At 36.4% G+C, this 25,852-nt stretch overlaps 1 protein-coding gene across 1 annotated transcript in view; it reads left to right on the forward strand.

Moving 5' to 3' along the window:
- Positions 1 to 25,852, forward strand: part of CCDC91 (coiled-coil domain containing 91) — a gene marked incomplete at its 5' end in the record, with an annotated part of 133,582 nt that overhangs the window by 72,435 nt on the left and 35,295 nt on the right. Inside the window, 4 exons of the mRNA XM_082011971.1 lie at positions 5,907 to 5,999; positions 6,139 to 6,207; positions 7,683 to 7,859; positions 24,810 to 24,923. Coding sequence (XP_081868097.1) covers positions 5,907 to 5,999; positions 6,139 to 6,207; positions 7,683 to 7,859; positions 24,810 to 24,923 — 453 coding nt within the window. The remainder of the gene's footprint in view (positions 1 to 5,906; positions 6,000 to 6,138; positions 6,208 to 7,682; positions 7,860 to 24,809; positions 24,924 to 25,852) is intronic.

The raw sequence follows: 25,852 nt of genomic DNA on the forward strand, positions 1-25,852 counted from the left end.
ATGATTTACTCAAGACTGTGAGGGAATCAGTCTGCAGAAATATGAATTGGATGCCCATTAGTTATAGCAAAAGAATTGCATCCTCATTTGTGAATGAAATCTTGTACTTGTTCCCTTTTAAATGAAACAGTACAGGGCCCAGGAAGAAACTATCAATATTTTTAAAAAGCATTTCAGTTTGTGCAAGACACCCTATTTTCCATTTTTCTTTAAATTTGCAGTTTAGGATTAATGGGAATATGCAAGGAATTATAACTGTACTAAATTATAAATAGTTATTAATAGCTTTAATACAGTGTTTTAGCTGTAAAATAGCTCATAAACTGCATTATTTTGTTCACTCCATGAATTATTATAAGATGTACTATGTAATCCTTCAAAAGATGCTTACCTGAGAGAAAAATGTCATGATTCTTCAGAAATAAATTTAATATATAAAAATAACAAAAAAGACTGACTAGTTGCTATTGTTATTAAATCTGTTTACAATGTCTTCTGTGACTCACATTCCAGGAAAAAAAGATTTTTTTTTTATTTCTTTTTTACAGGAATCAAGAAAAACCACAGAACCTCTGTATTTGTATTTGAATCTACATCAAACGATTTTCATTTGGAACCATTGCCTAGAGAACTTCTTGCAGGGAGGAAAACATTATAACCTATTTTTGAATGCTTTTTGTTTTAAGTTGATTTTTTCAGAAGAATCTTCTTGACCCTCTCTTGCTACTTTCCAGAGAGTAGGGTAGGAATACTAGTATTTCTCTCTACTTTGGAATACTACTTTTCTAAAAAGTTTGGCTTTCTTCTTTTATTGAAAAACACTTTCCTGTGTCTCATTGGGCCATCATATTCCCCTAGAATTTGCTCTTCAGAATTTTTACACATCAGAATTTTGCACTCTTAACCCTGTGCTCCCTGTCTAAGGAATAAAAGGAAGCAAATTATAGCTTTGTGAGAAAGAGGACTAGGTAAGGGTGCTGGGCTATGGAAATTCGTTCAGGCAAAATGATGACTTAAAAAGCTACACTATTTGTTGTACCTAAGCTAAAGGGTTTTAGATCTGGCTGAGTATCTCTGGGTAGTGTTCTACTGTCTACTGTGCCTTATAGATAACATGCACAATGTGAATGTGCAGCCTAGCAAACTTACACTGGCTGAAAACTTCCTTGTTGCACTAAAGAGTGAGGTATATTTGTTTAATAACAGATGGATAATTGGATTCAAAGCCCCAACATGTTTAAAATTTTCCCTGTTTTCTGGTTCTTGGATTGTTGATTAATAAAGGAAGCCCTCATTTCAACTTCCATTTAAAAACTTCATGGACTCTTACCTTACAGTCTACACAGGTTGCGTGGTTTTTTTCCAAACATAAGGCTCCATAAGTAGGTCTCCATCGTAAGTTTCACAGGAAAACCGGAATAGACTTGGTTACTTTTCATAGGACTGTTAGGTCTGATGAGCTCATCATCCTACATACAGGAGGCTGATCACTCTTTCCTGAAGGCTTTTTCAGGTTTACTTGTTGAAGCATGGGCAATATCCTCTTGACAGGTACAATGATGTCCAGATAAGCCTAAGAGAAAGTGGCCTCTACAATGCTTGGGAATCAAAATTCGGTGTGTAGATAGCTCAGAGTCGTGCCTTAGTCTCAATGCTCTTCCTTTATTCCTTTAATGCTGTCTAACAGAGAGAAGAACATGTACATAATTCTTACCTGTGGAAACTGGAAGTGCTGAATGAGATTCATTCAACTTGCATCCTTCCAGTAGCTTTTATTCCTGTTGAGAAGGAGAGGAGGTTTATGAAATAAGTTTGCTTGGCTTGTAAGCATTTATCTCAGCATATATGATCTTTAATTCAGCAATGGTCTGTATTGTTAGGAGACCTTTATTATAGTTGAACAAAAATCTACAAACCAAGTAAATGAACCTAAAACTTCCTGTTATTTCATGTTAGCTGAAAATACAAAAGCACTTGAAGGCTCTCAAACGTATAAGCACCGAAGTGAAACTGTCACCTTTTATATGTTTTTAACCTTCAACTTCCTTTAATAACTTCATCTGAAAGACCAACTGAGGAAGCATTGACTGTATATAAAAAGTACCAGAGTCCCAAGTCATTCTGCATACGTTTAGAAAATGAATGTACCTAATGCTTCTATATAATAACTTTTACTTAGAAGGTATCTGGATTATTTTTAAATGTGAACTACAAAACTAGTTTCCCTAATTTAAAGAGCAGTTCCAGAGGGGTTACAATAGCTTGCTGTGCAGAGACATTTATACTAACAGCTTGGAATTCTATTCATACATTCATTAATCATTTCCTTTGCATTACTGCTTTTTTCATTTTCTGTCAGAATACTGTCATTGTACAGAAACAGCTAAAATTTCCTTGATCGCTGTCAGAAGAGGGAACACACAGAAACCTTTATTATCCGTAACTTCACACATTTTCTGCTCAAGTGTTATGCATAACCTAGATACCTGAGTATGCCTTTGAAAGGTCTGTGCTTCTGTAAAAAGGAAATCAGGTGAAAAGGTGGTGCATTCTTTTCTATAAAATGGAAAAAAAATCTATACCGCTGAGCTCACGTTCCATCCTTTTAATAAGCACAGCTTTCAAGGAGATGCCATGGCTCTGTATGAGGGCTAATACTACTGTGGGGCAACAGTACCTTGAAAAAAATAAAAGGTCTTGATAAGTAATTAAATTGTTCATTAATTACATGCAGGATGGAAGCTTTCATCCTTTTTGTATCTGTGCTAACTATACAATAATGGGCTTTTTGGACTTGAGACCTGTTTCAGGGAGAAGCAGTTCATGTAACATTTTGTTCTATTTGTCTCTTTTCAGTTACTTACTTCATTTCATATAATTTATGTAATTTAATAGTTTAAGGTATGTTTCTCTCTGAAAAAGAAAACTAATTGGCTAAATACAAATTCTGAAGCCAAATAAACATTTCTTCAAGTTATTTCTCTAGGACTAGTACAGAGAATTTGCTTTCCTGTGTTGTATGGACAGCTGTTGCAACATTTGTGATGATATATGAACTTTTGGAAGTTCAGATACGAAGGTAACCATTTATGGAGGGATTATTCCACATGGATAAACATTTACATTATAATAGGAAAGAACATGCCAAGCTATTCACAATCTTGAAATTATAAATTTTATGTTTCCATGAGAAATGGGGATGCTATGTAATGTAAAAGAAGTTGCATTGAAATATGCTAGAAGTCATTAGCTTTTGTTTCAAAAGCCTTCTAAATATGCTCACAAATGCTTACGTCTAGTATCTTGAAGAATAGGAACTGATGTGTTTTCACATACAGATAAAATTCTTAATACAGTTCTTACTGAATTTCTGTGAATTCCATAAAACTCAAAATGTAATACCATATAGATTTTTCTAATCTACTAAGGAAATAGGAGATCCTAAGCTCAATTAAAGTAATCGTACTGTAAATACCAGTCACAGGAGCTTTCATTTTTATGGCAATCGTTTACTTATTAGGAACCTCTTCTGTAGTTAGTGGCAAGCAAAAACAATATGTTGTATTTTAAAGATTTTCCTTTCTACTTCTAGCAGCAGCAGACTGATATTTTATACTGCTGACTATATTTCCACTTGTTTGGTATGCTGTATCTCCATGGAACTGATACACCCAGGTGTTGTTAAACTCCTTATTACTGTAACAACCAACTGGAGTAATATTTTCTTGTTTTTTACAAAGAGTTGATCTCTGGATTTAGTTGTGCACTCTTCTTTGCAGTGAAGGAGTTATATTTTTACTTCAGAGCTGTATTAAAGGTCAGAACTTTTCAGGTTTCCATATGATAAAAAAATTTTGGTCCCGATATCTATTTTTCAGGATTATAGGTCTGTCACAGGTGTATGAAAAGTAAACTTTTGTGTAGTGAGGTTGAGGTAATGTGGAAGGCTGTAGTCATGAAAGCATCTCATCTGCAGCGAGAATAGACATTAGTTATCTCCAGTGGCCACTTACACATGCATATATTAATGCAAATGTCTGTGTTGTTTCAGGACTTCCGGGGATGGGCTTCAATGTCGTCTTATACATAGATGTAAAATAAAATTTCTAAAACTACCCTGAAGTTCAAAGGCTGAAAATTATAGTCCCAGGGAGAATGTTGTAAAATATATCTGGTAACTGCCCCGTTATGGCAACTTGAAATAAGCATACACAGTCTTCAAATCTGACCTAGAAATCTCATGGTCAGAGTCAAACTGGAATTAAATGCCTGCAAGTCTTAACACTAGAAATTCTAATCTTGCTGAACAAGTTGACTGCCATTCTTTTGTAGGTGTTTTAAAGATAGAGGTGATTTTCTCTAACAAGCTCCCCTTAGAAAGTCCCCCGCTGATTCTTGATTGAAGCAAATAAAGTTTCAGTCTTTTAATTGACATTAGTAAACTTTGATTTCTGACATATGTTTGATAAAATATTTGCACATTTGTCATCTATTGTGTCATTCTTTCAAATGAAAGTGAAATAGCAGTTTTGCAGTCTGCGCAGTCAAGAGAAGAGTCATGGAGGTCATTTAACTAATAAAATCCATTTGTTTCACCTTGGAGTTAATGGGAAAAAATAATTTCTGTAAGTGCCCTGATAGTTAAAGCTAATGTCTGAAAATACTGAGTCCACAAGAAAAGTTAGTTACACATCATTAAGTAGCACCATGATGTGAATTTCACCACTCCTTCCACAGGTGTTTTCCATTAGAATATGTCTGCTCCATTCAGACCTATTTTAAGTAAATTCACAAGGAAATGCCTCTTTACATGTTTATCCTGGAAGGGCAGATAGGTGTTTTATTTTATAAAGCAGACTAGAAGTTTTCTATTCTATTCTTCAAATGAAAAAATATTTTTCAGAACATAGTATTGCAGTTTGGTAATGTATTTCTAGCTGCTATTAGAGACGCTTATAATTAAAACATAATAAAATTCATGAAACAGAAATGATTGTTTCTTAGAAATGCTGGTGGAAGGGGTATTTGCCTGCATAAGTGTTTGTGTAAAAAAATGTATGTTCACTATATATACTTTTATTAATATACTGTTACACTTTTCTTTTGGTGATCTTGTAAAATATTACTATGTATTGATACTGTAAGGTTAGAATATATAATCTCTTAAATAACGTGTAAAAGATATACTGATTTGCTAGCAATTATCTCATGACAAATACCCAACATCAATAATTTCCTGTAATAATTTCTAGTTTTGGAAAACAGCTTGGCTCTTGCAGACAAAACCAACATCTTTCAAATGCTTTACTCTGTTTAGTGAAAAACAGACAAATGGGTTGTGATTAAGAACAGTGATAGGTTATAAGTCTACATGTAAACTACTTGGTCACGTAATTTCAAGGTTCATTTTCTCCCTGAAAAAATGTTTTGCATTACGAGAAAATTAGAAGAAAACAACATTCTCTTTTGCTGTCGTTTCCTGGCTTTCAAAGTTCATGGTGTCACAAATGGTTGAAAAAAATACATTTGCCTTCTGCCTTCTATATACATAACTGAGAGGTGGTACAGGCATAATTTAAGTTTAAAGCGTAGTGTTACTTAGACCATCTTTATAAATTCTTCAAGTGTTGCTTTTATATAGTGATTTTTTTTCAACTACTTTCCTAATACTCTTCAGACTGAGAGGAAGTATTAGATAATCATGAAGTTAAACATTTCTTATTATTGTAACTTTTTTTTCATGTCATGAAATCAATAAAGGAGTGCTGTATATATCATTTAACTAAATCTACATTTTAAGTCACTTTGTAAGAAAATTAAAAACCTAAGTGTCTTGGAAGAGTTATTTTTGTCTGTTTTACTAGCAGACTGTGGTTACAATAATATGGATTTTTTTCTCCCAACAGCATCAGAGACTTCTCAACATTTTGGAAGCAGAAAAGGATGTGTTATCAGAGAAGATAGAAGCAGCTTTGATGCAGCAGTCTAAAAAACACAAGGTATTGCTTTTATTAAAAAAAAAAAAGGGGGGGGGGTGTCTGATCTTTACCATGGAGTTCATTCATAATTGAAATTTGAAATTATTATTAGACACTCCTCTATTGTGTATTGCACTTTAATTTTTCATAACATTTACAGGAAGTGCTTGACAAATGTTTGGATGAAGAAAGGCAAAGAAGTAAGGAAGCTGTGGCAGCTGCTGCAAAGGTATCTCTTGTTAAGTAATAGACGTGCAATGTGGATTCCATGTGTCATTACAAATGCCAAGTTCAGCAACTCATTCTTATTTCATAATTAAATTGGTCAAACTTTATGTTCTCATCTGTGTTTAAAAGAAGCTAGTTCTTATAAATCATGAACATATGTGCTATATCCTATGCCTTAATACAGATTGTCTATGCACTTCTACTTTTTAAAATATGATTTATTCCGCCTTTTTTTATTATTAAGTGCATTGGGGTTAAGACGATAATTTTGCAAATGTTAAGTTATCTTTCATTTCTCATATTGATGTAGAATCCAGTAGAAAATTTCAGTTGCATGTAATGATCTGGGAAAACTAGTGATGTATGTTACCTAGCACAGTTGGTTAGGCTATATTATCATTTCCTGTATATCTTCATATGTGGTATATGCACACTAGCTGAGCACCTGTCTGAGTATCATTCAGTAATGCCAGAAACATCTGTTTCATGGTGGTTATCGAAGGCAAAATGTGTATATAACAAAATATATGTGTATATAACAAAAAGTGTATGTAACAAAAAATTAATAGGAGATTTTTTTAACTTACATTTTTATTCTATTTTATAAATGTCTAAATAAAAAAAATCAAGTCCAAATGAATTGCAAGAAACAGCTTTATTTTTAAGTGTAGGTATTTGAGGAACCCAGTATATTTTGCCATTTATAACTTCACTTGACCAGTTCCATAGTCACCACCAAAGGGCATTGGAATGACCTGTAAGGTCATTAAAATTGAGGGGTGTGTGGATGTGGCTTGTCAGGCCATGTTTATTTATTTTGAACATCAGCCTGCCATTATTTATTTGTAGATATTATGCAATAATTGTCTGATAAATATATTTCTGTGCTCAGCATGTGTAGAGCTGACCTGGTTACATGAAATTCAGTGTGTGTCGTCTGATGATTTCACGTAATGGTTGAATATAAACATTGAAAGAAAAAAAATGTAGAATACAAGCTTTGGGAGACAAGACACATTTGTTTTAAGTATGTATTGGCTACTTTGCCACAGAAAGTGCTTAGACTGTTTTTGGACTTTAGATGCTTTTAGATAAGAGGAGGAATATCTCATATATTGGAATATCAAGCAGTGTAGGGAGACCCGTGATGTACCTATTCTTATGTGGTTTCTGCTGCATGTTTTTTGTGTTGGCATTAAGCAAACTAGTTATGATACATTGTGTTTGCAGTAGGTGGGAATTTAAGATCCTTGCTTGTAACTTTCTTTTTCTTTCTGTAACTATAAAGTCATTGTCCAGTGGTAATACCTGCTTGGTAGCACCTTAAGATAAATTTAAACTCATAGTTCAGACGTGAAAATATTTACAACCCATATCTTGTTAGCTGACAGATCTCATTAGAAGTAGTAATATGTATGAGTTAGGCACCCATGGTATGTATTTTGGCCATTTATTTGTGCTTGATTTGTTCCAAAGGCTGAAAAAGAAGTAGTACGGGAGGCTGTTTTGAAAGCAGTAGAGGAAGAGAGGAAAAATATGGAGAAGATTCATGCAGAAGAAAGAAAAATGTGGGAAGCAGAACGTGACAGACATAAAGAGAATATTGCCCAGGCTGTGAGGGAAGCCATGGAAGAGCAAAGAAAGCATAATCAAGTTAGTATATTTTACCTTTCCATGGACCTGCTTTGTGTATTTTTTTTTTTCCTTTGAATGTCTTCCTAATGCTGTGGTAGATATTCTTATGACATCTATCATTCATCACTGCACCTAGTTGATACTTGCAGTGCACAGCGATCTTGTTAGTTTATCTTCATCTAGACTATGTGTATGGAGAGAAGTTAGTACATTCAGAACAAACTTCCTGCAACCTTCTCGGGTACGTATATTGAAATGAGATGAATTGTGCCCTGTAAGTGCCTGGTTTTGTGCACTGACTTCAAAAGGAGCCCAAGATGACTAGCTCAGATACTGGAATTTATATCGTAGACAGTTTGCATGATTTTTTCTTTTTTATACCTATGGAAGAGAAAAGTTGTTACGTTTGTTCCTTATTATACTGGAATTCCATTGTCTCTTTTAGTAAAAAGATATTTTCCTAAGACAAAAACAGAATAGGTACAAAATAAAAAGAGGGTTATGAAAACTGGAAACCTAAACCAGTAATGAACCAGAAATGTTTCTAGCGTTACATTTTAGAGAGGTATTTCTATAAGGATAATTGTACGTCACTTAACAGAAGTTGAGAGGGACATTTCCAATATTTCTTTTAACGATTGTAGGAATTACAAATTAAATATGTTATAAAAGCAGTTAAATTACAATTACTCCTCCAAAAGTTGAATTTTGTAGTCTCTAATGCTGGAAATATTTGGGGGAACAGTCTGTAAACTCACTCGTTTCTTGTTGGCATACTTGAATGTTATAGTCTGAAGAATTTTAAACAAGAGATATTTCATTCATGTGTTGGAATTTGATATTACTATATTTTTTATGTCCTGAATAACAACAACAACAAAAAAAAGACCTTTAGAATTTGAAGCTAAATAGAATTAAAATAGCATATCACGGAAGTTTAAAAATCATCTCTTTGTTTACTTCTCTCAAATGTAAAAGTGTCAAGTGGTAAATGTTAGTTTTCAATTTCACTATACTGATAAGCCTTCAGGCACTCAAACTCTTCTTTACAACAAAAAAGATAAGCAGCTGACTTCAAAGATAAATTCAAGCTGAGAACAATTGCTGGGTTTTTAGTTAGATACAAATCATTTAGTCTATCCAGAATGAGAACTGGTACTAGTGGTGCAGAGGATCTGTTAATAGAAGGGAGAGCAATAAAGTAGTTGTTTGCTGTCTTTTTCTTTACTGTAGTAATTTTTTAGCTTGTGGAATATGAAGAGACTAATAAGAGGAGAACTATGGTAAGGAAGTTTGAGGAGATTTTTGATTAATCCTGAAGTTTTAGGGGAAGGAGTCCTGTAGCTGAATGCATGAGGTTGGACAGGGTTTAATATATACAGATTTGGGGAGTATGTAAAATGTCCCGGGGTAGGAGAGTGGAGCTTTAAGTTGACATAGTGACTCAGCGTAGGTTTGCCTTCCTTGTGGAGTGTTCTGCCAAAGTTTCTTGTTGGTGGTGATACTGCCTTTGAAGCCGATATCAATGCCTTTGATATTAAAAGTAGTGTAATATTGATGGATGTATTCTTTCAGACAAAATCTTAAATATACTGAGATGTCAGTGCTTTTCTGAGGAAGAAATTCAGGCCTTTCGAGGTCTTTCAACTTTCAGCTTGAGCTGCTAGTTGTTCAAGCAGTTTATAGTGTTGGAGTATCTAGTGGTACACTACTTGTGAAGGTGAGTAGCACTGAGGTATTGGAGAGTATTGTGGTTAAACATCCTGTAAATATCTTGCTCATGATGTAGTCATATGGCCTTTGTTAATTCCATAATTTTTAATACTGAATAGCTCTGACAACTTTGATCATAACAGGAATAATTTAAAGGCACAGGAGCAGGCGGTCCCCATGTGCCGTAAGAAGAGCTGGCGGGGAAGGCGACCGGCCTGGCTGAACAGGGAGATTTTGCTGGGACTCAGGGAAAAGAGGAGAGTTTATCACCTCTGGAAGAAGGGGAAGGCAACTCATGAAGAGTACAAGGATCTCGTTAGGTCAAGCAGGGACAAAATTAGAAAGGCAAAAGCCCAGCTAGAGCTCAGTCTGGCCACAGTCGTAAAGGATAATAAAAAATGTTTTTACAAATATATTAACAACAAAAAGAGAGGCAAGGAGAATCTCCATCCCCTACTGGATATGGCGGGGAACATTGTCTCCAAGGACGAGGACAAGGCTGAGGTACTTAATGCCTTCTTTGCCTCAGTCTTTAATAGCCACTCCAGGTATCCACAGGATATTCAGCCCCCTGAGCTGGAAGACGGGGATGGAGAGCACAATGTACTCCTCATAATCCAGGAGGAAGCAGTCAAGGACATGCTAAGCCACCTGGACACCCACAAGTCTATGGGGCCTGATGGGATCCACCCAAGAGTACTGAGAGAGCTGGCGGAGGAGCTTGCCAAGCCACTCTCCATCGTTTATCAGCAGTCCTGGTTAACAGGGGAGGTCCCAGAAGACTGGAGGCTTGCCAATGTGACGCCCGTCTACAAGAAAGGCCGGAAGGAGGATCCTGGGAACTACAGGCCTGTCAGCCTGACCTCTGTCCCAGGGAAGATTATGGAGCGGTTGGTTTTGAGAGTGCTCACAGGGCATCTGCAGAACAGCCAAAGGATCAGGCCCAGCCAGCATGGGTTCATGAAAGGCAGGTCCTGCTTGACCAACCTGATCTCCTTCTATGACCAAGTGACCCACCTAGTGGATGAGGGAAAGGCAGTGGACGTTGTCTACCTGGACTTTAGTAAAGCCTTTGACAGCGTCTCCCACAGCATTCTCCTGGAGAAACTGGCGGCTCATGGCTTAGACGGGTTTGCTCTTCGCTGGGTGAGGAACTGCCTGGATGGCCGAGCCCAGAGAGTTGTGGTGAATGGCGTTAAATCCGGCTGGCGGCCGGTCACGAGTGGTGTTCCCCAGGGCTCGGTTCTGGGACCAGTCTTGTTCAACATCTTTATAGATGATCTGGATGAGGGAATTGAGTGCTCCCTCAGTAAGTTTGCAGATGACACCAAGCTGAGTGGGAGTGTTGATCTGCTGGAGGGTAGGAGGGCTCTGCAGAGGGATCTGGACAGGCTGGATCGATGGGCAGAGGCCAACTGTATGAGGTTTAATAAGGCCAAGTGCAGGGTCCTGCACTTTGGCCACAACAACCCCATGCAATGCTACAGGCTTGGGGAGGAGTGGCTGGAGAGCAGCCCGGCGGAAAGGGACCTGGGGGTGCTGGTTGACAGCCGGCTGAACATGAGCCGGCAGTGTGCCCAGGTGGCCAAGAAGGCCAACAGCGTCCTGGCCTGTATCAGGAATAGTGTGGCCAGCAGGAGTAGGGAAGTGATTGTGCCCCTGTACTCGGCACTGGTGAGGCCGCACCTTGAATACTGTGTTCAGTTTTGGGCCCCTCACTACAAGAAGGATGTTGAGGTGCTGGAGCGTGTCCAGAGAAGGGCAACGAAGCTGGTGAGGGGTCTGGAGCACAAGTCTTATGAGGAGCGGCTGAGGGAACTGGGGTTGTTTAGTCTGGAGAAGAGGAGGCTGAGGGGAGACCTTATCGCTCTCTACAACTACCTGAAAGGGGGTTGTGGCGATGAGGGTGTTGGTCTCTTCTCCCAAGTAACTAGTGATAGGACAAGAGGAAATGGCCTCAAGTTGCGCCAGGGGCGGTTTAGATTGGATATTAGGAAAAATTTCTTCACTGAGAGGGTGGTCAGGCATTGGAACAGGCTGCCCAGGGAGGTGGTGGAGTCGCCATCTCTGGAAGTGTTCAAAAAACGTGTGGATGTGGTGCTTCAGGACATGGTTTAGGGGACATGGTGGTTCTGGATTAATGGTTGGACTTGATGATCTTGAAGGTCCTTTCCAACCTAGTGATTCTGTGATTCTGTGATGATTTCTCCATTGAGTTAGGTTCATTTTTTTGAGTTATTTTCATTTTTCAAATAACTAAACTACTTTCAATAAAGGAAAATACAGATTTTTCTTGGTTTCCAAAATTCCTTCATATAAATATATAGCGTATTTAAAGTTACACTCTTTATTCTCTGATTGAGAACAAATTCTTTGGGGAAGATGGACTTTAATGTAGAAACTTGTTTCTTGCAGAAATTTTTTTTTGTGACCTCTGCCAAGAATTTGCCTGCCTCCCTTAGGCCATTGCTATTATAAACATACGGTAACTACTAAAATTCTCTGACAACAAAAGAGGTCCTGCAGAGCTTATGTGCCAAGTGATAGCTTATATTCAGTGTCAGATGTGACTTTGTTTTAGCAATGAAAAACACTTGGGACTACAGGCAGTTTGTGTGCAGACATTAATTTTTCTGGGTAGAGCTTTCCACTCAGAATTGTTTCTTATTTATATTTTTTTAATGTAAGACTTCTCTTTCAAGAGCTGTAATTGCACTATTGACATTTTGCAGTTATTTTTTAGACAACATAATCTGTCAAGTCAGCTCTGTAATGGCCAAAAGTAAGACTAAAACATACTGCCTAACATTCTAGACAATGAAATGTAAAATTGTGTCCGAGTAACACTTGCCTTATTTAATTCTTTATGCTGTGCTGTAGAATTCTTTATGCTTCCTGCTTCAAAATTATCACCTGATACTATTATTATGTTTAGTACCAAGTAATGAAACAACTGAGTGTAGCTGAATGTTAGTGAACAGGCAAAATAATCTTTTGGTATCACACACATAAAAAGAGCTTTAAGAGCAGTACTGTTATTTCAAGAAAGAGAACTTTCTTTCTGACTAACTTATTTTGGAACATAATACTAGGAAAGAGAAGCTTGACTTGCTTTTAACAAAATATCTCTTCTCCTAGTTTATCTTCTTCAGTTTATCACCAGAGAAAGTAATCTGTGTGTGAGAAAAAGATACTTTTATATTTAATTCTCTGTCTCTTTAGTCTTGTATCACACTAGTAATTGTCACAGAAACCTAGATTAAAGTGTAGTCTTATTCTGCTGTAAATTAATTTGAAGAGATTTGCTTTACTGATTTGAACTAAAGCAAAGAAATTAAACGTAGTATTAAAGAGAAGGAATTTTCCTTCACTAATACTGTAAGTTTGCAAAAATGAAAGAGAAAAATCAGAAAGGGTCAGTGTAGTCTTCTGCAAATAGGTGATGCAGAATGGCTTCCAGTTATGGCACCCATAAGTAACTCTAGGAATAATTATGGAAAAATTTGAAGAAAATCAAAATTTTATCATTTTCTTTGGGATACAAATCCACTTTCTGTAGTTTAAATATATTTTGGTTTGTGTCAGAGTTGAATAAGAACAAAACAGAAGAAATTGAGACCCCAAATTTGACAGCCAAACAGGACCTCAAGAGAATTGTGAGATTGGTAGTAGAAGCTAGGGTACAGTGTCAGCAGACACTGAGAATCATAACCAAGAACATACAACCCTGTCCTTAAGAAAAAGAATTTCTGCCAAATGGCCGTAAAACACTGAAAAGTAAAACTAGACAAACCATTGGGGAAAAGGACACTCTTACATGCGTGGGGCAACAGTTGATAAACTAGATGGGAAAGACATATTTTAAAAACCGCAGCACCGTTGTCTATCTGTAAAACATTTAAATAATGAAAATGAGAAAAACTAAATTTTTGTGTCGTAATGGTATGAATTTGTTGGCTTCTCCTTTGCCGCCACAATAAAATAGGTTCAGGAGTTTTGATTCTTTGTTTTAAAGGAGGAATTTACTATCCACTAATTTTCATTATGTTTTTCACCAGTTTTAAACACATGCAATAGAAGAACCTTGTAGAACTTGGTTATATATGAGGAAGGAATTAGGAAAAAAAACTTAAAGTATGCTAGCTAACATTTCTCTGGTCAGGCAATTTTAGCATAAGAACAATAAAGCTTTGAAGATCACAGTTCTGCTGAACCAGGTGGTGAGATTTCATTTCATCTTCTAAATAGTTTGTTTAGAAGAAGAAAATATTAATGTTTACTGTGCAAGGATGATACAGGTATTTTTTTAGACTTTTGTTGTTGTTGCAGAGAGTGGCCAGGAGGGAAAGCCATAGTGGATGCAAATCTGGAAGCTTTATGCAGATTGCTTTTATTTTTCAGATATTCATGCTTGACAAAACTTTGTTGTAAAAAATTGTTTGTCCTTGGTCAGATAGGTGTTGAGTTTCTAAGATAAGGATATGCTACATCCATATAAGATTTGTTTTATTAATTTAACATTGCCAGAGAAAAATCTGAGGACTTGGGGTCAGTTTAGTAAATAACTGATGTTTAATATAAAACATTTTGTTACCAAATATGAAGCAGCAGAGTGAAGAGAAGCTTACAGTGAAAGTAGGAACTAAGACATACTGAGTTAACACTTTGGCTTCATGGAGCAACCTTGACATACCTCCTTCTTTAAAAAAAGAAATTAGAGGATTAAAATAACATGAATATTGCATTTGTTTTTCATGAAAGCTTTGACTGTTCCAGTGACTTGGAGACTTAGAGACATGGATTTTTAATTAAATTGAAGATATTCTTTGAAGCCTTATAACTCTGAAGGGATAAATGAGATGCACTACATCACCAAGGAAATGGTAAAAGTTTTTCTGTCTCAAGAGGCAGTAAGGTTTTAGAAGTCCAAAATACTTTCCTTTTGGTTTAGACTGGCAGTATCATCAGGTTTTATACATGTGTTATCCATGTGCTTAGTGGTTTTATAAAAGAGGTTTGGGGGGGTTTTTTATTCAGAATAGGAGTCTTAGTTTTGGGGAGAGTGGGCTTGCATGTTAAATGGGGGAGAAAAAGCTCTCCTTCTTGAAAAGAGTAGTCTTTTGATTAAAGATAATGTTCATTTGCACAGTAGCATCATGATCCTTTTACAACACATTGAAAAGTCATTATAGATGAGGAACTCATATATTCAGGAGACTAGATGTAGCCTGGCATGTCTTCAGTATTTTTTTTTCTATTTTTGATACAGTGTATGGTGGGTTTGTTTTTTGTTTTTTGGTTTTGTTTTTTTTTTACAGTGGCAATTTTCCTGCAAGGAGGGGTTAATATGTCTGGTAGTTGTCAGTGTTGAGGGGAATGCTTGGTGAAATTTCCACTAAAATGTTTTTTCTACAACACTTACTGGAATAAAGAAGTGGTTGCCCTCTAGATATGGAGAAACTATTGCAGGTATTTTGGCTGAAGCAGAAGCTTTTTCCCCAGAATTCAAAATTGCAGTGAAGCACCTGGGGTACAACTATAAACTTCAGTGAAAAAAACAATGGACAGTGCTCTCCATTGTCATCTTCTTTACATTATTTTTACTCTTTGAAAAAACTAAAATCCAAAAATTCTCTGGGGATATAAAATAATGAGATCCATAAAATTTTGGATAACATGGAAGGATGATATATTGTATTTATAATTAGTGGGCAATGCAGAGTAGCTATAGCAGTAGCTACCACATGCTGTCATGCACAGAGCTCTCTGTGTGGTAGTTGTTATCAGTTTACAAAGCTAAATAGTCAGTTACCTAAATGAGGTGAAATTGGGGGGGAGGGAGAAGAGAAGTGTCAAAAGAAGCTAAAGAGAATTTATGCGCCATAATTTTTGTTTTAAAGAAAATTCATTAAAAGTAAAATGAAAGCTGGCAGCTGCAGTGTGAGCCCTGGAAATTTAGGTCCATGTCATAGCTTGAAATTAATAACTCGCCTAAAGCACTAGAAGCAACATTCAGTCATTTCCTGAATGCTTAATTTTAAAATACTGTGTATAATCTACTATAGCTTCCCTAACTCTCAAGGGAAAAGGAGCCTGAGTTCATCATTGCCATTATTCACACAGCAGATATAGTAGAGTCTCAGGTGTTCTGAAGGCTGCAAATAATTACAAAAAAGAGCCTTTAATTTATTAAAGAACTAACATAAACTCTACTTCCTCTTGGACATGAGCAAAAGCACTAAGACAAAATGATCTTACCAATGCAAAAGTATTTCAGGAAAACTGAGGCTGCAGTGTTTCATTCAGCCAAGCCACAACTCAGATATACTGAGATATACAAAGAAAAAATATTTTTGCAAGAAAAGTTAACTAAAAGGCTTATGGAAAAAAAATGTGAACTTCCGAGTAGTCTTTGCTGAATAAATCTCTAAGCATTCAAGAAAACTTAATATGCTCACACTCCTGAGGGTTCATGTGGTGTTCTTTGAAGAACAATAAATTTGTAATTTATTAACTTGGAATGTATTACTATAATTTTACTGGAAAACATATAAATAGTAGAAAAAATTTTGATTCTCCTGTAATGTATGGGCTTTAAAGTATGCTTAATGTTTTTCCATGAGTTTATGAATACCAGTATATGCCATTGCTTATAGGGTAAAAGCAAAATGTCTAAAACACATGGTGCTTAATCCCCAAAAATGAATGACTACTTACCTGCTACATTATTACAACTTTTTTGGTGTTCATGCTCATCTGCTTGAGGGAGTGCTTCTATTGATAGTTTTGGCAAACCTGAATCAATTTTGTGTTGAATGTCTTAAAGATTTCTATGCCCAGTCATATGCAGGTGAACAAAAGATATGTAAGTGAAAACATGAAGGCATTGGCTGTATACTTAAAGAACTGTCTTTTGTTTCTTTTCTACTAATGCTTACCTTAACTGTTAAATTTTTGTTGAAAATTATTATTTATCTAAATATTTTCCTCATTGCCTTGTATTTGAGAAGGTTGGCAGAACTGACAAAAAAGTTTGTTGAAAAAGTTATTTCCCACTCTAACTTTCAGTCTTTCATTAGCTGTTGAATGGCCCTTTCTTAGCCCTATAATCTGTAAAAAACACTTCAAATCAGTAGGTGTATAATGAATATTTTGGAGGATAATATGAAGAAAAAAGAAAAAATATATGGTTTGTATATTTGTCTTTTTAGTGTCCAGTAAGACTACTTTTGCAGATAGATTCCCCGACATATCTTTTTTAGGTATCAAAACTATGGGATTTTGTTTATTGGCACCACAGTTTCCTGACCTTAAAAAATAGAGAACACTGAGTGCAGTGCCCCTTTCCTGATTTTGAAATCTGTGAACAAATTTCATATTGTGAATCCACTCATCCATGTTTATTTTCTCCATTTGTTGTACACACTAGTTTTCAGGGTTGTCCTTGCAGAACTTTTCTCATTTGATGTCCTATAAACTCCTTCTGTCTTGTCTGTTCATCTCCTTCATACATACAGTTTCTCCTGAATTTCTTATGTGTAAACATGCTCTTAACTGCTATTCCCATGATGATGGTGCAAAAATCTGTTTCTTCTTCTACCATTCTAAGTGATGTCCTACATGGTATTATGATACTCCCTACAATTTATTATTAAATCATCATACTGTTTTTAAGAGCTGTTTTCCAATGATCTGTGCCTCCTGTAACTTGCAGAACTTTCATCTTGTTTCTGTGTGATGCAACAGGCAATCTAGTAATTTTGGCTACTTTGGGAACCCCTGTGTTGTGGGGAGGCAAGATACCAGTGGGTATCTGCTTGGCAGTAGTTTTCTGTGGTACTCCATGATACTATGCTTCTTTAGCAGGGTCAGGAACTATTGCCTCACTAGGTTTGATAGTTGCTTTATGCTTTCTGTGCAAGATTGCCTCTTGGGTCATATCGAATGTGGAAGCCTAGCTCACTTTTTCCTTCATGCCCACTTTGAGCGCTATTTCTGTACAACACTAAAAACACTGATAAATCTCTTTGATTGCATCACTATCACTTGAAGTTCAGTAGGTCTTTTAGTCTTTCCTTTCTTCTTTCCCACTTTCCAAATACTTTCTGGTACCTTCAACCAGGTTGCTTGTTGCTCTGGTCTGTATCATGGTTTTGTTTCAGATCTTACTGTAAATATAATTGTTTACATGTTGCTCGTCATTTAGGCATCTTATCTGTAAGAGATGACGTATTGTATCTAACAACATAGATATAATCTTCATCTAAGCTCCCACTTTTCCTCTATTTTTTATTAATGTATTTTTTTTGTCCTAAGAATTATAGTTTGTCCTTTCAGAATACTGCCATAGTGATCACTTTCCAGCCCATTACTCTTTCTTTGTTAAATAGGCTATAAACTGCTTTTGTCTCTGCTTCAGAGTTTGCTTTTGTCTCTTTCTCATCATTATTCACTCTACTTATAGTATTTGTTACTAGGAGATCAACTTTTGCCTATAAAATGTTGATGATATTTGCATCGCTTTCCCTTCTTTTATGATGTTTTTGTACTTGGGAGGATTTCCATGTGACATATAATATTAATTTCATTTCCTTAAAATACATTCCAAAACTCTTCTCATCTGTGATATACAAAGCATTGAGTTTGTTGCTAGTTAAGGGAATACAAAATAGTATCAGTTTATCAGTCTTTCTTTGTCCATTTGTTATTTGCTTCATCTTCTGCATAAGTTACAGAATCCTGTCGGGTAGGCAGAGTTTGAAATACTTCATTTATTCTGTGTTTCTGAAGTACCCAGCAAAATGGCATATTTGGTATTGCAATTCCAGGAATAACTTTGTTAGACTTTGTAGGATTTTGATTGGGTGCGAGTGCGTTAATCTTTGGAAGAGAAAAAAGTGTATTTCAGCAACAGCCTTGGACTATTAATAACATTGCTTTTCATGTTCAATATCTTGCAGATTCATACAAGAAGTTGTTGGGCTTTTTTCTCAATATCATGATTCCTACCCAAATAGGCTATTGATAATATAGTATCAGGTAATGTGCTGTAGAAGAACTTACTCTTCAAAGGACATCTTCTCCAATTCCTGTTGTCTTTATTATATTGTTAAACTTTCAGTGGGAGTGTTTGCTTACATTTCTTTCAAGAGGATATCCAACGAATATTTTCAGTTTCACTTTCTTGTTTTCCCACCTTCTTGCAGAAACATTAGTGTGTCCAACATTTATGGAGACCATGGTGATTCCATAAGGACACACAATTTTTTTTCATTAAAAAAAAACTTGTATGATCTTGAGTGTATGAAGTAGCACACAACTTAGTAGCACTGAATGGAAAGAGATCCCTGCCATTAGATCAGTTTATTTTTAATATACTCGCAAAGTCTGGAAAAGGAGTAGGCCACTGCGTACAGACTTTAACCGTGTCTGACTTCAGTAGTAGTTTGTAGTACTTTGTTACCACAGACATTATAATTTGAGGGTTACTATTTTCTAAAAAACCACTAACATTGCAGTGTGTGGTTGCATTTCCTACATAAAATTTAGTACTGCCACCTGATCCTTGTGTGGAAACAAAAGAATTTTCCTATAAAATTGCAAACCATCATATGGCTGTCTTTTTTTTTTTCTTTTTCTTTTTAAATACTGACTGGAGTTCTCTAGGATATACAGTATGCTGTTTTTTTCTTTCTGTCTTCCTGCAAGATATATATATTGTGATTATGTGATTGTGATTTTTAATGTATGGTTGAATATGATTTGTTGGTGGAGTACTTGAATAACTTTATTAGGTATTCTAATCTTCTAACTGATGCCAAGCACATGTATGTAAAGTCCTGTAAAGAAGCTAACTTTGTGGCTATAATGTTGTGCTCCAGCCTCTGATCAGATACTTAAAAAAGGAGGGGGAGGGGGGAGAAAAAGAGTTGCAGCTCAAGTGCAATTTGTGGAGTGCTCTTCCTCAGCTTCCTAAGGGAAACTGGGCTTTCCCATTTTCTTGAATCTATAAAAATAACACTAAAAACCTCAAATAAAGCTGTACCATTTTTAGCTAAAGGTGAAAGAAGGGCCAATTTTTACCTTTGCAACCAAAATCTAAATTAGGATAAAGTCTGAACGTAGATATAGCGTAACAGGAAAGAGCAAAGAAAGAGACTGGAAAAGTAAGGACATACTCTGATGGGATGTACATGTAGCTAAGGCTTTGTTAAACAGTAGTAATAGGTAATATCAGAATTTAAATAATCTTGATATCACTTGATCATTTACTGTAATGACTGACAGAAATAGAGTGAAGACAGTGACTTTGAGAACTTAGAGGAGACCACTTCATAAAAGATCATCTAGAAGAAGGAGTGAAGATTCTTTTAGCAAAAGGAAAGAACTGATATCACTGATTAATTCAAAGGACAGGGCAAAAATATGTGACTGAGTTGGACTGGGTGTTGTATGATGTTTGCTCTTTGAAGCCTTCTGAAAACTGGATGGAAAGGATAAAAGTTTTCTTCCCAGTTCATTGATACCACAGTAAAGCTGTCTTTTGATAGTCTTGAGTGGGCTGTCATTATTACACAGAGGTCTATGTTTGCCTATTGTGAGCTGCAAGTAAGGCACAATGCAAATTAAATCAGGCAGCTCAGTAGTGATGTTAGTGGTTGTAGTGTCTGTTTTTTAAGACATAAGCCTGGGGAGAAAGCTGTGTGTTTTCTTGTGCTGTTTCATTTCTCCTGAATTTAGCAAACAGGATGATGTTTAAACTCAGTTGAGAAACAGACATTCAAATCACAGAGAAAGAGTTTCATGTATGATTCATCCTACAGTATGGTTGGTGAAGTTTAATAGCCAAAAATAAGAAGCATTCTGGAGTATTACCAGGACTCTGGCAAATAGAATTGGGATGAAGCCCACTAAAGTATGGGCCTTGGTCTACAGTCATATGAGATTGTCCAGTGTGATGGCTACATGATATGACTGTTGAATTACCATTGTTATGGCAGACTGTGACTGAGATAATTTGCAGATGATAAATATAATTAGTATGTATCTGAAATAGTGAGATTTCAGTTTTCATTTCCTTATGTACTCTATATTAATTTTCTATTATGAAGTAATAAATTTTAATATATTTGGAAGGTATATCAGTACTTCTTTTGGTTAACTACAGTATGGTAGATGTATCATAGACTCATCAAATCATGTAGGTTGGAAAAGACCCTTAGATCATTGAGTCCAACTGCCAACCTAACACTGCTTGGTCTGCCACTAAACCATGTCCCTAAATGCCACCTCTACGCGTCTTTTCAATACCTCCAGGGATGGTGACTCAACTACTTCCCTGGGCATCCTGTTCCAATGCTTGACAACCCTTTTGGTGAAGAAATTTTTCCTATTATCCAGTCTACATCTCCCCTGCCACTACATGAGAACGTTTCTCCTTGCCCTGTCACTTGTTACTTCAGAAAAGAGACTGACATCCACCTCGCCATGACCTCCTTTTAGGTAATTGTAGAGAGTGATAAGGTCTGCCCTCAGTCTCCTTTTCTCCAAGTTAAAGAACCCCAGTTCCCTCAGGTGTTCCTCATAAGACTTGTTCTGCAGACCCCTCACCAGCTTCATTGCTCTTCTTTGGATGCTCTCTAGCACCTCAATGTCTGTCTTGTAGTGAGGGGCCCAAAACTGAACACAGTATTTGAGTTGCAGCCTTAGTAGTGCCGAGTACAGGGGGATGATCACTTCCTTACTTCTGTTGGCCACACTATTTCTGATGCATTCTGAAGCCAGGATGCTATGGGCTTTCTTGGCCACCTGGGCACACTGCTGGCTTATATTCAGCTGGCTGTCGACCAACACCCACACGTACTTTTCCACCAGGCAGCTCTCCAGCCATCCTTCCCCCAGCCTGTAGCATTGCATGGGATTGTTGTGACCCAAGTGCAGGGTCAGGCACTTGGGTTTGTTGTACCTCATACAGTTGGCCTTGGCACATCGATCCAGCTTGTCCAGATCCCTCTGTAGAGCCCTTCTACCCTCAAGCAGATCAATACTCCCACCTAACTTGGTGGTGTTTGTGAACTTACTGAGGGTACAGTCGATCCCCTTGTCCATATCATTAATAAAGGTACTAACAGAACTGGCCCCAATACTGAGCCCTGGGGGACACCACTTGTGACTGGACATAAGTAGAATTTCTACAGAAGCTAAGAGGACCCTTGTATCTTCTCATTATAAAACTCTTTCTTTATAAATATTATGAATGTGACAAAGGAAAAAAAAGTAAGTAGAAAGTTAAGGCAACTTCATAGTATATTCAGTAATCTTGTTCCTTGTGGTAAAGCAAATAAGGGTATACGATTGTTAAAAATAACATAACAAATTTGATAACAAAGAACAACAAAGAGTAAAAACCAGCATAGTTACAGTATGCTTTGCTTATTGCCTCAACAGGATGGTATACAACTTTGCTTTCACTGTTATACGTAACTGTATATTCTTCAGAGAATTAATACTGGTCTTAATTTGGGGAACTTGCCATTCTAAATGGAAAAGAATTCTTTCCAATTTTAGTTTTTCTGTTTTAATCTTGGTGTAAAAAAATAGTCTTCTATAAAAGTATTGCTAGTGGTTTCTGTTTTCTTGCATTTTTTAAAATATATTTGTAGAATTTAACTGTATTTTTATTTGGACCTTTGTTCATACAGTGATTCAAGTAGCATGATACTAAAGAAAGTTAACATACTTCAGCTGATTCATAGAATCGTAGAATCTTTGGTTGGAAGGGACTTTTAAAGGTCATCTAGGCCAACCCCCTTGCAATGAGCAGGGACATCTTCAAGTAGGTCAGGTTGCGCAGACCCCTGTCCAACCTGACTCGGAATGTTTCCAGCCATGGGGCATCTACCACCTCTCTGGGTAACCTGTGCCAGTGGCTCACCACCCTCATGGTGAAAAATTTCTTCCTTATATCTAGTCTAATATCTACCCTTTTTTTAGTTTACAACTGTTATCTCTTGTCCTATCGCAACAGGCCCTGCTAAAAAGTCTGTCCTCATCTTTCTTATAGGCCCCCTTTAAGTACTGGAAAGCTGCAATATGGTGTCCCCGGAGCCTTCTCTTCTCTTCAGGCTGAAGAACCCCCACTCTCTGAGCCTGTCCTCACAGGAGAGGTGTTCCATCCCTCTGATCATTTTGGTGGCCCTCCTGTGGACCTGCTCCAACAGGTCCATGTCTTTCCTGTGCTGAGGGCTCCAGAGCTGGACACAGGACTCCAGGTGGGGTCTCTGCAGAGCGGAGCAGAGGGGCAGAATCACCTCCCTCGACCTGCTGGCCATGCTGCTTTTCATGCAGCCCAGGATACGGTTGGCCTTCTCGGCTGCGAGTGCACATTGCCGGCTCATGTCCAGCTTTTCATCCACCAGTACCCACAAGTCCTTCTTGGCAGGGCTGCTCTCAATCCCTTCATCCCCCAGGCTGTGTTGATACCAGGGGTATTTTATTCATGTAAGATTTTCTACATACTAAGATATAACACCTTACCAGTTCTATAATTTGCTTTTAAGAGTTTAATGGGTAAATGATAGGAATTTTTTCCATTCTAATACAAGACAGTATTTTGGGACCTTTTCACAAATTAAGCTGGCATGGGAATATAATTACAAGAACATCATATTTCTATAAAACTTTTCTGTTAGTCTTGCCAGAGTTCTGTGGTGAAAGAGACCTTTGTCTCAGGATTTTTTTTTTAACTGCATTAAAATAGAAAAAAATGATAATCACTTTTCACAGCTATGGTTTTCATATTTGCTTTATTCCAGAACAGTGGGGACTACATAGCTGTGCATTTCAAATTTGGGATATTAGACTTTTTCTGTATGTAGATAGCAAAAATATAATTTTGCACAAATTATTCCATTTTGACTGAAAAGGAGTAAATAGCTAAAGGGAAGAAATAACAGTTTCTGTTTCAGTGGAAACACTTCCTCTGAAGAGTGTTTAAATAAAAATGGGGTTTGGTCCAGCGTAGTGGTGGTATTCTTTATTTTGTACACTAATACCATATAGTAAAATGCCGCTTTTATATGTACAGATGAATTACGTAACTTCATAAATATCTTCTACTTCCAGAACCTTAGAATTCCACCTGTTCTCCAGAGTGAAACCATTTAATAGCATTGAGTTCCTGCAAAAATACTTTCTGCAAAACAGAATTGTAAAGCACCAAGAATGCATAATAGCATTCTGGGATTCTGTATTTAAAGCAGGTGTCACCGTAGGTTGACAAATGTTTATTAAGCCAGTTAAAAAAAGCAATAAAATGGTTGTTATTTTGTCTCACAAACATTTCTGGAGTTATATATTTCTCCTTATGTTAGTTATTATTCCCATATAAATAAGTATGGTGCTTTAACGGAATACTTTAAATTGAATGCTTTAAGTACTGCAACAAAGTAATTGATTTCTTCTTTGGCTAAGAGTGTATGTACAAGGTAGACTCAGTCATTTGGACAAGAGCCTGAAAGCCTGTAAATAATTAAATAATAATTAAATTTTTATCTTTTTTTCTCACAGAAGGGGTGAAAAAATGTTTTATGTTTTTTAGTTTTACTTTCTCTGTACGAACTGTGTTGCTTAGTACACATTATTCTGATTTAATATTTTGTCATTTATGGCAATAATAATTTACTATTTAGTTAATAACGACAGTGTGCCCAGTTGGCCAAGAAGGCCAGTAGCATCCTGACTTGTGTCAGAAATAGGGTGGCCAGCAGGACTGGGGGAGTGATTGTCCCCCTGTACTCGACACTGTCAGTGTTGAAGAGGCATTTGGACACTGTCCTTAATAATTTGCTTTAACTTTAACAGGTCAGCCCTGAAGTGCTCAGGCAGTTGGACTAGATGATTGTTGTAGGTCCCTTCCAGCTGGAAGTATTCTATTCTGTTGTATTAATAACAAATAGTACCCTGCTTCTGTTGGAATGTAATACCTGTATTGCTTCCTTTTCTTCTGCTCTCAGGGAACGTTATGTTTCTCTTAACACAGCTTTAAAGTGATTATTTTTATCTTCTTTAGGCCCTTTAGTGATCCAAGTACTGAATGTATAAATTTTTGTAAAGTTATTGCATACATTTAGGATAACTATAATTGAGAAAGGAGAATGGTTATGATAAAATTTTAGTAGGAAGGAAAGGGATGGCCTGTATTATATTTGTGAAATACTTTTAATATTTACACTTATGTGTTTTCCTTTTAAAAAGGAAATTGTCAAGGAAGCATTAATGGAAGAGCAAAAACGAAACGAAAAGGCAGTCGAAGAAGCAGTGAAAAGGACAAGAGAGGAACTGATGGAATATATTAAAGAGCAGAAGAGGGTGAGTTGCTAATGGGTTTCACTTCATACAGTGAGAAATTGGTGAAGTTTATTAATCCTGAAACCTGTCTTAAAGTGCACAGGAAAACAGAATCAGAAGTTATGTCTTCAGATTTGTCACTCCTTTTTTAAAACCATTTGATACTATAATATATTTCTTCATGTATATTTATAGATATTTAAGTACATCACAAGCCAAAAAGCAGAAAAGCAAGAATTAAAACATTGCTTGAAATGTAAAATATTTCTTATGACAGTAACTTAAAAGATGAAGCATAAATGCAGTCTGTCAAATAGAAATTGTGATGAGTTCAGTTCATTGAAAGCATTTCAGTATCAATTACAGATGCTATTTTATGTTCACAAATTAACTTTGTGTGCATTCAAACTACACAATAAAGTCATTAACTTTTCCTCTCAACCTATATTATATGACAGCCTGAAAATGTATTGGTATTCTATTGACCATGATTTATAGCCAGTGCACTGGTCTTGTTATGAAATATTGTAATGTTCTGAAACTTGGTTTCAGGTATTCCATTAATGCTATATACTTGCAGTTTAATGCTTGTGTGTAAACAGTAAAATGTAACTTAGAAGTCAGTTTGATTTTCTTTCAGTAGGAGGAGAAGTTGTTAACACACTTCTCCCATTTGAGGCTCTTTATAAAAATAAAAGATAATTTGAAAAAACTTTTTCATATGACGGTAGCAGCCCGAGATCAAATTCAGTTATTTCAGTATTCTCAATGAACAAAATCACTAAGCTTGAATCTATTTGGTGACATTGTCCTGAAAAGGAAAGAGAAATAATGTCTTGGGCCTCTTCTATTCCCTGCTTTTATGGGCTGAATAGTATTTTGGGAAATAGGATTTAATTTCAGAAGTTTCTTTCTGCTGCTAGTTAAGATTAGTGTTGGATGAGCTCTCT

The sequence above is a fragment of the Phaethon aethereus genome, assembly GCF_964289735.1.
Source record: "Phaethon aethereus genome assembly, chromosome: 1".
Lineage (NCBI taxonomy): Eukaryota > Metazoa > Chordata > Aves > Phaethontiformes > Phaethontidae > Phaethon > Phaethon aethereus.